At 41.6% G+C, this 16054-nt stretch overlaps 1 protein-coding gene across 2 annotated transcripts in view; it reads right to left on the bottom strand.

The window, feature by feature from the left end:
- The window catches only part of RNF19A (ring finger protein 19A, RBR E3 ubiquitin protein ligase), a 112957-nt gene that overhangs the window by 7431 nt on the left and 89472 nt on the right, over positions 1-16054 (bottom strand). For both annotated transcript variants that reach the window (XM_019528010.1, XM_019528009.1), the window contains 6 exons: positions 12821-13029; positions 10641-10785; positions 9305-9467; positions 7333-7447; positions 4642-4803; positions 2644-2857 (listed from right to left, as the gene is read on the bottom strand). In XM_019528010.1, the coding sequence (XP_019383555.1) occupies positions 2644-2857; positions 4642-4803; positions 7333-7447; positions 9305-9467; positions 10641-10785; positions 12821-13029 (1008 nt within the window). The remainder of the gene's footprint in view (positions 1-2643; positions 2858-4641; positions 4804-7332; positions 7448-9304; positions 9468-10640; positions 10786-12820; positions 13030-16054) is intronic.

Consider the following 16054-nt stretch of genomic DNA (forward strand, 5'->3'; position numbering starts at 1 on the left):
AGAATAGGATGGGATTCAACACTGACAAGTGCAAGGTGCTGCACCTGGGGGAGGAAGAACCAACACCATACCTACAGGCTGGGGAACTCCCTTCTCGTCAGTACAGAGGCAGAAAAGGATCTTGGAGTCATCATTGATGCCAAGATGAATATGGGCCGGCAGTGTGGGGATGCAGTCGGGAAGGCCAACCATAACCTGTCATGCATCCACAGATGCATCTCAAGCAGGTCCAAGGAGGTGACACTCCCCCTCTATGCAGCACTGGTCAGGCCGCAGCTGGAGTACTGCATCCAGTTCTGGGCGCCACGCTTCAAGAGGGATGTGGACAACATGGAGAGGGTTCAGAGGAGGGCCACTTGCATGGTCAGGGAGTAGCAGGGCAGGCCCTACGAGGAGAGGCTATAGGACCTGAACCTGTTCAGCCTCCACAAGAGAAGGCTGAAGGGGGATCTAGTGGCCTGTTACAAACTAGCCACAGGGGACCAGCAGGTATTGGGGGAGTCCCTGTTCCCCCGAGCACTACCAGGAGTGACTAGAAATAATGGCCACAAGCTGGCAGAGGGTAAATTCAGATTAGATGTCAGGAGGCGCTACTTCACTGTCAGGGTGGCTAGGATCTGGAACCAACTTCCAAGCGAAGTGGTGCTGGCTCCTACCCTGGGGGTCTTTAAGACAAGGCTTGACAATCACCTTGCTGGGGTCGTTTGATCCCAGTACTCTTTCCTGCCATGGCAGAGGGTCAGACTTGATGATCTGCTCAGGTCCCTTCCAAGCCTACTAACTATGAAACTATGATTCGGAACAGTGATTTAAATCACCGAATTGAATCACTGTCCCCCAAATCGGCCAAATCCAAAGTGAATGCTAGCTGTTTCACACAGGCCTAGTTACTACTACATCCTGGACTGTTTTGATATGCAGTAATTTGACCTTACTTGTGAATTCATAATTTCACAATTCACTTGTAGCTTCAAAAACCTAAAGACTAAATTACTTATGCAACAATATCACCTTAACTGCCATTTCCAGTTTTAGCTCTATAATGCCAGAAAAGTCTTCCCACCCTACCTTTTTCCCCTCACTGTCTTATTAACTACATGTGACTTAATTAAAAGGAAGATGCTGAAAGGAAGACTAAGGCTTATCCTTGCTGGGTAATTTACATGTTCTTAAAGCAAACAGGTAATTCTAAAGAGCAACTGTATCCTGGTTCTTTAATGGTTCTGGCTTATGGGTGTTCTGCACCTTGGTTTCTATGGCTACTTTGCATATAAATTTGTGATTCTTAAAGTATGAAAACACAATATGCTTGTTCTATGAATACTGGTCAAACTACATCTGCATCTCTGCATTTTACAGTATACAAAGCTGTCAAAGAAAACAGAACTAGCTTTTGGGGCCCCAAGGCATTTATAAACTCCATTTCAGGTGTGTTATGAGGGGATGAGGACAAAAGAGGAGTCTTAGCAATGTAATTGTGCAGTTATTCAGGTTTAGACACCGGCACATTCTTAGTCCTGTTCTAGTACTAAAATGTAAAATGCTTGGATGAATAATTACAATGCTCATAACATGAGACAGATACTACTTTTCCCCTGCTATTTTTAAACATGGGATAAGGATAATCAATTACAGTGTATCAGAACAGGCATACTAAGGATATACAAAATTGTGATACGGGTAATTGTGGGTAGAAACATAAAGTAGAAAACTAAGTAGTTTTATTGTAGGCTTTTACAATAGTTTGTTCGTCCAAGCATCCTCCTGTAGTGATACATCTGTCTTGGTCTCCTTTGCAGTCCCCAGGGTTTGCTTTGCTGTTTACTTCCCCCTCTACAGCAAGGGTCACCTCCCCTGCCACCTAGAAAAGGAAAGTTCTCTCTCCAGAGTCCAATTCAAACTATGATTCCAGACATAGCCTATTAGTAAATACCTGTCAGCAGTTCTCTCAAGAGGCAGACAATTTACAAATCTCTGTTCAAAGACAAGTTAAGAACAAGCAGTTCTCCAGCCTTTTTTTATTCCAAGATTTCCACTTAAGAATTAATTTCCACTTTCAATTCATATGCCTGTGTTCTTGAGCCTTTTGGCAATCCTGTGCTCTTCTTGGATTGCAGGACTTCTATGGTTTCACTGGAGTGTTCCACTCCCCACCCCTTTTCATCTTCAAGTCCCAACCCTGCTAAACTCCTTCTCAAGGAAAACTTCTTGAAGAATCAACCCACTTGTTCTTGGGTTGAACCTGCCCTGACTGAACTGGCTTTTCATTATCTGGAGCCTCTGCATGAGCCTTTCACTCAGGAGGATTCATATGCCCAGTCAGCTTTTTCAAGTCGTTTGAGCCAGCTCTCTTCCACAGTCTCCACCACTCTCCAGGTAACGGTTCAGCTCCTCATTTCTGCTTCTCTCTCTCAACTGCATCGTAAGTCTTTATAGTAGCCAGTACCTTCTACCAGGTCCTGTTGGGGGGCAACTGACAGGTGAACTGGACTAGTAGACCCTTAAATAGGGTCAGCCACCTTGTCATAGGTTCATTTTAAACTAGCTGTCTATCTACACATTACGAAATGAATAACCAAGAACCCTTAAACGCTATTTATGTTGAAAGACGGATATCATGGAGTGGAAAAGGTTGCATCTTACCTGTTAAAACAGTTGACCATTGCGCTTCCTGATAGACTCCCTGTTATACTAGCTCCAGCTAGTGCCATGGTGCTAGCAGTTTCACTCAGGTTATCTCGAATGGCTCCTATTCTATCCATATGGCTACCACTTGCACTCAGGCTGCCGGTCAGTCCTCCCACACTTCCTTCCCCTATGCTAGGGTTATGTCGTGCCTCTGCCACAGAAGTAGTATCTATGTAAAAACAGAAAAATATTGAAATTCATCAGAAACAAAGCTTTTATTCTGCCTTAAAATATAGATATGAAATATTGCTTCTGCAGTTACACGGAAAAGACCTGGACACAATCTAGATGATTTGTTGAAACATACTACAAACGTTTACAACATGAAGAAAAATCAGAACTTGTTTGAGACTGCCATAAAAGGTTGTGTTTGAGAAGTTGCTGGTAAGTTTCAAAGTATTGTAAGACTACATAGGAATGGTACTCTTGGGTGATCTTACATGCATCTTACCCTGCACCAGAAAAATCTTGCCCTTTATTTAAAAAATGCTAAGTTATAACTGTGACAGAAGAGGCCAAGAGGGCTGAGTTCTAGCCTGCTGTTTTTGTGGGGAATACTGGAGGGGGTTGCTCAGAGTGAGCATGGTTTGCCGTAAATTATCTTAAAAGTAGGACAATCCAGAAGCCCTTTCCATACCAAAGCAAGATAGCAGTCTGGACCTAACAGCAGGGTCTGAAGATTGCTCTCTGACTATGCTCCATTTTATTGGGTGAGCGTTGTCCCCAGGTTAAGACTACAGTTTTGTAACAGTTTGGTACAAAGGGTGGCTGGCAGTGCCTGAAGAGAAAGGGGGAGAAGAAAGGGTAGTGCCAGGGACGACTGTGGAGTCCAAGGAAGGAAAGAGGGAACTGCAGTGGCACAGTAAAAATTGTTTGTTAGGAGCCAAACAATGTGCTGTGCTGTCTGGGACATTGGCACTGTGGACCACCCCACCACACACACTAACAGAGAGAACAACCCCCTTCCCAGGAGTTGACCAAAAAGGAGCTCTCCAAGGTGGGCATGCTAAAGATCAGGGACTGAGAAAAGCCAGGGTCCCAAAGCCAAAGGCTTGGGTCTTGAGAAGCTGGCTCCAGGGGGTTCATTGAGGGGGAGACTGAATAAGGTTACTTCCTGGGGAGTCCCAAGGCAAAGCTCTTTCAAAAGTGGCACTGATTCTGTGACAATAACATTTCTGAAAGGAGCAGCAGAACAATTGCTAATAGATTTGCTTCTCCATAAGGAATGAAAGCTGACAGCATCTACGGAGAAATCTGCAAAAATACTCATTTTATATCTCCACTCTCAGCATAGAAGACCTATTATTATTTGGTTAGAACAAACAACAGCTTTTCTGTATTACTTCTTTTTTAACTCTGTTGAGAGACAGAGAAAAGTCTCCGTTTTCCCACCACCAGCCGGACCCAAGCAAAGTTTGAGATCCTTCATGTGGGCCCCCTGAACTCATGCATAACCTCATCAGTTACTTCAGGGATCCATGTTGGACGCAATTATTCAATATAATGCAGGTCTTTTGGGGTGGGGTGGGGTGAAGGGGAAATGAACTGTTGAAAAAGGTCTGGTAACATATAGAGCATTTTTCATGTTCTTATACAACCCAGGCTAAAAAAAGAAAGCTTTCACTTAATGCACTACTGGAAGATACTATAGAGTATGGAGGACCTACAGCATAAAAACATTCAAAGAAAAAAGTATGATAGAAGCTTGGCTGCTTCACTCAATGCCCAAAAAGACACCACTGCACTGGCATAGAAACAACTGAATAACCCTCATCCCAGGAGACTTTCCTGTTACAGGCCATGGAGATAAACAGGCAAGAGATGACTTGCATAACTGTTATCTGCATAGAACTTTTCCTGCAAAGAAAGGTCTCTCATGCCCAAAGCTGTCAAATCCAGAAACTAATTGCAAAGCCCTACATTTACAAAAAATAAAATGCTGAATCTTCTTACCTACGGCTGCATTTGTTCCACCAACATTTATATCATTTTCATCATCAAATTCTATCCTGACACCCTTTCCATTGCCTGCAGACACACCACAACCTCCACTTCGACAGAGGGAGATAGGAACAACTCCATACACATAAGCCAACATAATGGGAACACCAATACCTATAAAGAAAAATATTAAGTCCTCATATTTAAATATAACTCTTTTATCCAGTATTTTGCAGAAAAGCAATCAAAATATGCAAATATTATCTGATCATGCACATAATAAAATTGGAGCACGGAGGAAGAAATGAAGAAAGCTTAGTTTTCAGATTAAATTTGGAAGTAGGTGGAAAGTCATTAAGATGGTATGAGACTTGCAAGTTGTTCCAGACAGTAGGTCCCCACTAGCAGTGAGATACGCAGAGAAGCAGAGGGCTGCATTAACACAACATACATGCTATATCTATTACCTCATCATTTACAAACACATTCAAAATATATCACACTTCAAATGACTAAACAAACTTTGTCTAAGAATACTGAAAACTATTTACATGGGAAAGCAGCATGAAGCTATGTCAAACATCTTTAAAAACAGAAATGCCCACTACTAGTGCTTATAATTGTGGAAGTAGATTTGATCGGGCTTCTGGCCTGCTTGACTAGGAAAACAGACAGAGACCAGAAGTGCTGATACTGCTTATTTCCGTTACATGTTCTGAGATAAGGAATCCTGCATGCCTTATTACCCTGTGCACAGATGTTTTATTTAATTAAACTGCCTGCATGTCTGTAATTTACTGTCATTTTGTTTCTCCAAGGTCGTATTTTTTTCTTTCTATGTCTTAAGTATAAATATGTTTGTAAACTTATAGAGTAGGAGGATTCCTTTGAAACAGACAAGTGGGTGATTCCCCTTGCTGTATGGAATTCTCCCTATGATTGCAGTATAGCCCTAATTAAAGAAAAGCTGGCTCTGTCAGTTCTGATTCAACCACAACGCAAAGTTTAATTTCTTCCACATAATTAAGGGCTCAGCCCTGCTCCCACTGAAGCCGGAAAAAGCTTTACTAGGGACTAGCAGAGATGAGCTCAGCCCTCACTATAAGTGTTACTGTGAGATCTGCTCGTTTACTGTGTCCAATTCATTTTCAAATTTTCTCATTTTGTACATAGAAACAAAACTGCTGAGAAAAGCCAATGAAAGGTGCATTTAAAAAGGCTGGTCTGGATTAGGCTATACTACCATTGCACCACTTCTCACATATTGTGGGAACTCATCATTTGGTATAGACAATCAAGCACTGTGAATTAGACCATTTGACTGCCTTGCTGATGGAAGCCTGTGAAAGGATAAAATGGCAGGCAAAGCTATGCCAGATGAACACACTGAGGGAGCCAGCAGGAATAAACTAAGTTCATAAATGCCCAAATAAAGAAGGTCAGATTCCAAGCTCCCTGCCCTGGAAGTCAATGCTGCTGCAGGGTTGAGGCAGTTTGGGGCAGCTCTGGTGTTACTACCAGGCAGCTAAGGGAGTCAGGAGTCTGTTTATGTCCCATTGTTCTCTACTTCACAGGTGTAACCAATCATCTCCCCATTTTAACGGTCATTCCAATAATCAAGCCATCTTATTTTAGAGCAATTTTGTTGTCTGCCAGGTCTTCCTTTTTCACACCTCATGCTGCTATGCCTCCCCACACCCAGGATGTTCATTTTTATTTTCATCAACCAGCTGGGATTAGCCTCTGAATTCTGGGACTGTTCCACCTAAACTGGGACGTATGGTCACCAGCGTTCCCTCTAAGCTGCGTGACATGCACAGCCACACAAGTGTGCTCATGCCATGCTGCCAGGCGCACCTGCGTGGACGTGCACGCCACACAGCATGAAGAGAATGCTGGTCATGCTAAGTATAGGGAGTGTACAGCTCTAGCACAGGAATAGAGTCCAGACTAATGAAGTTCCACATTTAAAAAAGTTATTCTCCCCATCAAATTGTGTAAGATGTTTTTATGTTTAATTTTTCTTTCACTCCTTGAAGAGACACCTTAAAACATCTGGTTTGGGATCCAGCATACAAAACTTGGATCTTTTCTTCCTATACATCAGGCAACAAAAACAAAGGTTTTACAAGCCAAAATGTGTGCAGCTCTGCTTTTTTTAAAATGCTGTTTGCAATAACACCTATGGAGAAGTTGAGAGAAAGGGAAACAGCTCTGCTTAACCATCAGTGACAAAATCTGGCCATGCAGTGTCAGATATTTAAGCACTGTTAACTTAAAAAAAACCCTTTTAACTAGAGCTACCTTGACACAGAATCAACAAGACAAACATATGGATCTCCAGCTGTCTTCAGATAGAGACACTTTTAAAAAGCAGTCTTTTCATTTCCTTTTCATGGAAGAAGATTGGGTTTATGAAAGACTGGGTTTTTGATTGCCTCCAGACTATTGGAAAATTGTAAGATTAAAAGCATTGTAAAGGTTTTATTGAGGTGTAGCCCTCCCCAAAGGCTGCACTCTATTATCTGCTTTTTTCAGTTCACAATATAACCTTGGTCAATCTATCCTTTCAGTCTCCCTAGCTGTAAAAGGAAGCTAGCTTCTCCTAATTCACTGTACACGACAATTATGAGCAGTTGTAAAGAATTTTCAAACCTTAGTTTCTAGGTACTAGCAAAATGCAAAGCAATAGTATTGGCTTACCTACAGTTACTGCAGCTACAACTGGAGAAACAATTACAGACAAGGTTACACCACCTGCGATAGCCAGGTTTCTCTTGTGCTTCGAAATGTCTTTTCCTTCATAGCGATTGTGAATCTTGAGAGGAAAAAAAAAAAGTGTTCAGGATATATTGCAAATGCTGATAAACAGCTGTAGGGACGAAAGATGTCACAGATAATTTGGGCTCTGCTCTGCTATTATGCAATGTTGTGCCTTCAAACAAAGACTATATACTACTCATTTATATCCTGATATAGTCCCTCTTAAAAAGGGGTACTTATCAAAGAGGAAGGACACTCATCTTCTTCTTAAGGTTTTATACAAGTATCTGCAGAAAGTATGCATATACTCAGTCTTACAAATATGATTTCTGAATCCATTTGAAGACAAATTATTAATATTTCTTGCTCTCAGTGATCTTTTTTCCTGAATATTAGAGCAATGACAAAACTGCTTTCAGATGTTTTAACAGAACAAGGAATGAAAAACTGCTACAGCAGCACTGCCTTCAAGCTGAGACACCAGGAGGCCAGAACTGTTTGTGTATACTTGTTAGGATAAACTTTCGAGTTAAGTGTGTGTGTTGGCTAACACTGTTCTTATTGTGTTTCTATTTATCAAGGGGTTTGGCAGGGTTAAAACCCTTACTGATTGTCTGCTCTACAGGACTTTGGAAATTTGACTGTCTACACCCATCTGCAGCAACCAAATGAACAAGGTTTCCCAATTAGCTGTCTGTTACTTGACATCACTTTTGAGGCTGAGGCTATAATTCTAAAATGATAATACTACTCTACTTTGAAGGTCTGTTATGAGTGTAAGTTAATATATGAAAAGCACTCAGTGATGGCGACTTCTAATAACATGGGGCAAGACCTGTTCTAACCAGAAACATCAGACAACAGTCTTCCTTTCTTCCCCTCTTCTCTGGGAGGGTGCAAGTAGTATATTAGAACACAGCAGCAGGCACTTCATGAAAACAATGGTAGCAGAAAAGTGAGAAAAAGGGCTGAAAAACTGGTTGGGTAGAACTGCATCACCACAATTCTAAACCAGAAGTAGGAGTCTATGAATAGGAGAAGAAAAGGAAAGAAAGGCACGACAGTCTTTTGGATCAGCAAGAAGCTGACTGGCAGGAGTGTGTTTGGATTAATTCAAACTGACAAATCAGACACAGAGTAGCCTTAGGATTTAAGCGACAGTACAATTAATGTGAAGCATTAAACTACGGAGCAGTGTGAGCCAGAGTTAACTGCTCCTGGGTGCAGCGTCTAACTTTGCGCCTGGGACACCAGCAATATGAGCTGGGAAGGAGCAGGCTCACAGCTGGCTGGGCTGACAGGACACAGTTTACTCCCACGGTCACTGGCTAACATGCATTTCAGCACAGCAAACTGCTACTCTGTACTTGGGACAGTACTATCTTACAGCAGAGTTAATTAGCTTACTACACCCTAATACTGGTGCACACGTAGACGGTGACCCTTTACTATAGACCTAATTTAGTCTACTCTGCAATAAAGCACATGTGTAGATATACTCACTATAGCATGATTAACAGTTTTAGCATTTTAACTCTCCAAAATCACCCATTTCAGAAGGCCCATTTGCATGGGACTTTGGTAAATTAATATTTGACCAGGAATCCCATCCAGCTGTGGCTATAATTAAGGAGACCAGGGATGGAAGATTCAGTACTTGTTAAAAAAAAGCCAGCTGGGTGCCCAAATAAGGATTTAAAGGATAACTTTCCAATATTTTGGTCTGCATGTATGTACAAACAGAAGCCACCCTTAAACATCGTTTATCTCTGAAATGAATCACTTCATGTATTTGGGAAGGGACGATGAAAGGAGCTAACTGGAAGTACATAACTGTACCCTTTGTAAATATGCTGCATTTAATATCAGAATGTAAAATCTGAAGCAAGAAAAGAGACAGAATGCACTTTACCTTACGTCCCACATACACAGGGATCCCAATGATCATAGCAGGAATGGCAATACCAGCTATTAAAGCAATCCCTACAGGAGCCCCAACAAGTGTCCCCAGTTGCCACAGTATTTTCTTTTTACGACTCCATGGTTTCTTTCCCCAAAAAGTACAACCTGATGGGCTAATACAAAGAAACTGTAAGTAACTCCAAAGGAGTAGCTTCAAACAAAACCACGTTAATTATTGTTTGATAGGCCAATAGCTAGTACAATTCAAGTTACATATACTGGAAATACTCAGTCCATCAACGATTACTTGAGATACAGTATTGTGCAAAACACTGGGTGCATCTACATGTGCCATTAAGGCAATACGATAAATTACATGTATGCCTGGGACCACAGCAGTTTGAGCTGGGGTGGAGAAGACCTGGGCTGCTAGAGGGCTTGGCGGGTCAGCCCCGAGCTTCAGGTGGTGGTGTTGGGGCTGGCTGGTGCACAAAGGTGCAAAAAGTGCAGGGCTAGAAGGCAGGCAGCCCCTGCCCCACTTTAGTACCCTCCTGCCCCAGCCAGCCCATCACTGTCAACATATGCATTTCAGCACACATAATTACTCTGCCATAAGATAATACCATCTCTGACAGTACTATACCACAGCGGAGTTAATTTACTGCACCCTAATACCAGCGTGTGTGTAGACTGTGATGCTTTACTGCAGAGTGAATGTCAACTCTGCAGTAAAGTGCACAAGTAGCTGCACCTACGGAGTGCTACCACATACCACCTTGTGCTGCTACTAACTCAAATCATTCCCCCTCCTTACACAAACAATATCAGGTTAACAATAAAAAAAAACACAACATGACACCACCAAACAACAATAAAATTATTATTAATCGTATGAAAAGTATTGCACTGTGCTGTACTGAGTTTGGTTGCATCCATCTTTCAGCCTGAACCAAAAGGAATAGAAAATTAAACATTAAACAAATAAAATTAACAAGTTATATAATTATGCACCTACATGGAAAAATTGATGCATTTCACTTCTCATGAAGAGTCACAGGAGCCTGGATTCTCTGCTCCAGTAGCGAGTGAGATGGCCTTAGGGCTCAGAGAATCTGACCCTAGATATTTTAGGACAGGCACATTTGTCTAAATAGAACTTTCGGAATGTGCACTAACCTATAATGACCGCTAAAGGACTTCTGAAATTACATGAAGCCAAAGAGGGGGGCACTAAAGTAACATAAAATCAGTAAACAGAGATTTTATGAATTATGTATGTTCAGCATAAATCTCTCATATGTGCTGTACCTGTTCTATTTCAAAACAAATATTTTTTCTAAACATACCTTAAGTAATGCAAATCTGAGATCTCTTTCATACACAGCCAACAGAATTCACAACCACAGACAGCACAAGTCATATGATTGCAGCTTCCATCATTCATTTTTATTATGTAAGCAGCACATCGTGGACATGGCTTTATGTCATCAGCTGTTTAAATGAAACAAATATTAAGATCATACCCTTTCTATGCAAAAAAATCAACTGAAACAAAAACAAGAAATACCAGCAAACCTGACTGATCAATAAGATGAGAAGCAGATGCATCTAAAAACTTTAGTATGAATTTACTTTAATAAATCCAGTTTTGCAGGTGATTTCTGCTCATGGCCACTTTGATTTGTATGGTTCAGACCCTAAATACAACAGAACTAATCACAATGACAAGTAGAAACCCAGTGTAATGCTTGAGTAACCACATCACTTAACATGGACAGCAAGGATTTTCTAAACCTAATGCAACAGATATTAAACATGCACATAAACAAACACTACTGATGCAGGCAATCTCTGCATATAAACATCTTGTCATATTTTAGACTGATATAAGTAATTCTTGTCTTTTGCCCCATTGTTTTATTTCTCTCTTATATTTAACATACATTTTCCCTATCATTCCATATCTTTTCTTCTTTTTCACTAGTCTGCTCTTGATTTGCCCCCATAGCCACCCCCTCAGCTCTTGCACCCTTCTTCCCACATTAACTTTATAGAAACATATTAGCATCTGTGCCTTAATATATTATCGAAACAAATAAGTATCTGTGCAGTGCTCACAACTGAGCTTTAACACTGAAATACATACAGCTAAAGGGTTTTTCTGTTGATGAGAAGTGAGGGCACTAAATAAAAATGAGTATGTTCTAAAGACAGCCTTAGACAGGAAAATACAAGCTCTCCCTTCTGTTTTAATCTTAACCATTTCCTTGCTCATATTTAGAATGATGGGTTGCTCACTGATCACAGCAACATAAGTCACATGCAAATCCATCACCCACTGTTGAGCTGGTCAGAAGTTGCCAGTCCTGCACAAGGCAGCCAACAGATTCTGTTGCAATAAATTTATTGCCCCAGTCTCTCTCAACACCACGGAGGTAGTGAAAAATGAGTGGAAGACTGAAGGTCTGCTGGGGTACACCTGGCAGAGAGGAGTCTCCCATAGATCAGTAGTCACAATAGACAGTTCCTACACCATCCTTGCCACCAGCTCCAGTGCATGCTCAGGAGAGGCAGCAAGCCAAATTTGATGTACTCTAGCTATTTATTCCCAGATGGCATTTAGTCATTATGGATCTATATTCTTATGGAACAAATCAGTGCAGCCCTAGTGGTTGGATGAGAGAATCAGGAAGCTGTAACTGGACCAAAAACGCAACAGAAAATCCTCCACAATACAGGAGTGAGGTATGCCAGCAAGAGGGTCTGATCTGATGAAACTGTGATGGATACAGCATGCAAGTGTTGGACATATTGCCCCACCGATTAGTCACACTCATCCTCCTACCTTGGCGAGAGATAAAAGGACTTGATTTTTGGAAATCTGAATTTTTTGATTACTAGCTGCCCAACACTGAAGCATTTTACTGGCAACCTAGATATCTCCCTCATGCTGAGGCAGCAGTTTATTTGCTTTTATGCTAACAGATGTGGATGCTGGTAACAGAGTAATTTAAAATGCATTAGTCTTTTCTGAACACCAGCAACCTTTCTGCTGTTTGAGTTTTATTTACACCAGCATTTATTATTAGAAACCTTGCAAAAACTCAGGCTACAGAGATGATTTGTGTTTCAGTTGCTGAGTTATGCAGCTAGGACAAAATGGTCCAGCCAGCAAGCAAAACCTTGCAAATCCCTGGCTGCAAGAACTATGCACTTTGGAGCGATAAAATAACTAAAACAATAAAAAAAATCTTGTTACAAATCAAAACCAGCAGCTCCTAACCCACACAATTTCATCATTACTGGAAACCAAACATTTCCTGTGCCTGGACAACTCAGCATTTTTCTTAATCTGAAGCTATATTCATATTTTATATTTCCACAGCACACATAAGAGTTACGAGGAATGAGGAGCTGGGATAACAATCAACAGCCATCAGACATTTCTTTCCTCTGAAATATCAAACATGTAAGTAGTTATATAAATGTACCAGTAAGACATTTTACAGATACAGTTCATAAATACCTGCTGCTCCTGACTCCTGGCTATAACTAATAGATGAAGAACGAATTGTTCTCAAGCGTAGACTTTGGGCTCTCTCTTGGCGAGCAGCGTCACAGGTCTGGTTTGGATGCCAAATCTGTTTACAGTGATAGCAGAACTCAGTTCCACAGCCTTCACGTTCACAAGTAAGTTTGGGACAGCTGGCACAGCCAAAAGCGATCACAGCATATCTTAAAATGATCAAGAAGCCAGGAGAAAGACTGTTAATACATAATTTCCATCTGGTGACAAAAGCTTGCACTGTAGCTAAAGAAATAGCTTCATGATGTCCTGCTGCAGTGGGAAGAAAGGAGATAAAATGGGGCTATCCACAAGGCCTGCTTCTCACATTGCAGCCAGAACTGTACTGAGAACACAAACCCTATCCAGGAGCACTAGGAGCCATGCAGCACCTGCCCTGCCTCTTCCTCCCCACCCCATGCCATAGGAAGAAAGCAAGACAGATGAAAATCTACAGAGCTGTGACAGGAACAGCTTAAGCAGGTACAGATGGGCACAATTAGTATGTTCTTCAGTTTTAACTGAACACAAAACTCAGTCTGTCCCAAAGCCCTTCCTAGCCCCGTCTTATAGTTTCCTTCTCCATCCTAACCTTCATTTCCTCCTCCTTTCCCTTTTTGCCTCACTGTCCTTCCTTTGTCTGCATTTCCCTCATTCCCTCCTAACTGCCCCCCTTTTGCTTTAGGGATTACAGTTTCAGGTTTACATTCAGTTATCCGGGTCTTTCCCGACATATTGTCCTTCTCTCACTTCTAGATCTGTTGTTTTTGTCCTGTCCTCCATCATGTTCCACTTGCATTTTTTTCTGGCTTTTGGATGCTAAAGCTTTATCTCAGGCTGCTGTTTATGTAGCCTTGAAGTTTCAATACCAGGATCCTGGGAAATTTCCAAGCTTGTGCCACACAATGATACTAAATATATTAAGTTTTGTTTGGAAAGCAAGGCTTCTGTTTTTCCATATTGCCACTAGGGTTACAAAAGCATGTCTGGCTTTTACTATTCTGATTTTAATGCCTTCATCAGCTCCACCTGGTTTGCCTACAATGCTGCCAAGATACATAAAGTGTCCAACCTCTTCTGTCATTCCCAAAATCTGTTGTTTTTCCCATGTAGGGTTGATTCTCAGTTTCTCATGGCTATTTTGTTTCAACACTGATTTTCAATTCCACTGAGCGTGTGTAGGTCCAGAGGTCATTCACTTCAGCTTCTATGGTCTCCTAAGGTGTGGCACAGGAGACCGATATCTGCAAAATCTAGGTTTTTCAACCTCTGTGTGGGAGCTCATCACACTGTTCTTCAATACCTGATCCACTACCAAATAATAAACTCATGGGAGACATAAGGCATTCTCATCTGATGTCTATAATTACCTCTAGCAGTTTGGCAGTTCACTGTTACTCAGTTATGTGACATGTCAGATTTTCAAAATTTCTGAGGGACCCATAGTGGCATGGCAACTTCCATTAGACCCTTCTATTGATGGCATCGGGGGCTTTTTGAGTCTGTGAAATACACAAGGAGTAACAGCTGCCATTCAACCAAGTACTCTAGGTCAACACACAGGGTAACTATGTATATAGTCAAAGTAAGATTTCCTCATCTAAAACCAGTCATGGATATACTGCTTCCTCTAATCCAACTAAGGGTGTGGGGACACTATACATTACTAAGTCTATTTTAGATTTTATTCTGCGGTAAAGTGATAAGGCAAGGACACATGAGCAGTTCACTCCCAAGCTAGCTTCCTGCAGCAAGCACTATTACAGCACCTTGCCAGTAGACTGCAGGAAATCTGGTTTACACTGAGCAAGTAGCTACCCTATGGTTGTAATTTACTAAGGGAGGGATGGACATACAACACTTACTCCATGGTAACAAACCTTGAAATAAAAGTTCCAGAAGTGTTTTTGTAGGGTAATTTCACAGTGGAAAAGAGAAGCGTACTCTGTAGGAATGCTCTGTCTGCTCCACTACAAAGTAAAATTTGCTGGGGGAAGGGAGGGGGCGCGGGGGAGAAAGAGAGGAAGAACACCCAACGCTTAGCAAAAGGAGCCCTCCCTCTTCCCCTCCCCATTCCTGAGGGAAGCAGGGTCTAAGCGCTATTCTAATACAAGCAAGCAAGCAAGCAAGCAAGCAAACAAACTGATCCACCCCATGCTGCCAACACACCTCTTTGTAAGGCAGAGGAAGCTGTCTAGCCCACCCCCCTCCCCACTTTTTCCCACCCCTGGGCAAAGGTCCATGACCAGCATATTTTGCAGACTCCCTATAAAGCAGCTTGCATTCTCTCTCTCATTAATCTCACACCCATCAGCCTGTGCTCAAACAGTATTATATCTTTTCTGCTGCATTCAGAATACACGAGTAAGGAGTTGTCTTGCAAGGCTTTTCATACATTGCACTGACAGAGATTAAGTTACTGGGTCATTTGACTGATGAACTGTTTTGCATACAGTTTCTCACTACACATGAAACATTTATATAGTAGGTGTATAATTCCTGTAGTTATTAAACCATTTTAAAAATCTAAAGACTAGAGCCATACTCAGTGGGTTAGTCCCTTCAGCATAACCATACAGTTTTGTTTTTACAGTTAAAACGACATTCACACTGCTACACAAAACCAACAAAACCAGCACACAAGAGTAACAATAGCAAAACAGACGCTGCAACAAGAGTGCTCCAAGTTCAGATCTTTTCTCCAGTCAAGAGTCAAAGGTCAAAAGTACTGAATAAGCCTGTCAGACTTGAAGAGCAAAGGAAGAGAAAGCAGCATCTCAAATTGCTGTTTTGCTGAGCCACTCAAAGAAAAATGATGACATGTTTCAGGTGTCACTGAAAAATTTACTTCAATCCAACTTTGCTGGAAAGGGTCTGTCTGTCTATACATTGACCTGGAAATGGGAAACGCTGTAACTAACATTCACAGCCATTAAGCAATACTGAAAACCTGGGGTTGCTTTTATTCAAAAACAGGATGTGCTTCAACACTGACAAGTGCAGGGTGCTGCACTTGGGCAATAGTAACCAGCAGCACACTTATAAGATGGGAAACTCCCTTCTTGAGAGCACAGAGGCAGAAAGGGATCTTGGAGTCATTATTGACTCCAAGATGAACATGGGTTGACAATGCGAGGTCACGGTTGGCAGGGCTAACCGGACCTTGTCGTGCATCCACAGGTGCATCTCAAGTAG

This window comes from Gavialis gangeticus, unplaced genomic scaffold, assembly GCF_001723915.1.
Source record: "Gavialis gangeticus isolate Ggan-Ray unplaced genomic scaffold, GavGan_comp1, whole genome shotgun sequence".
Lineage (NCBI taxonomy): Eukaryota > Metazoa > Chordata > Crocodylia > Gavialidae > Gavialis > Gavialis gangeticus.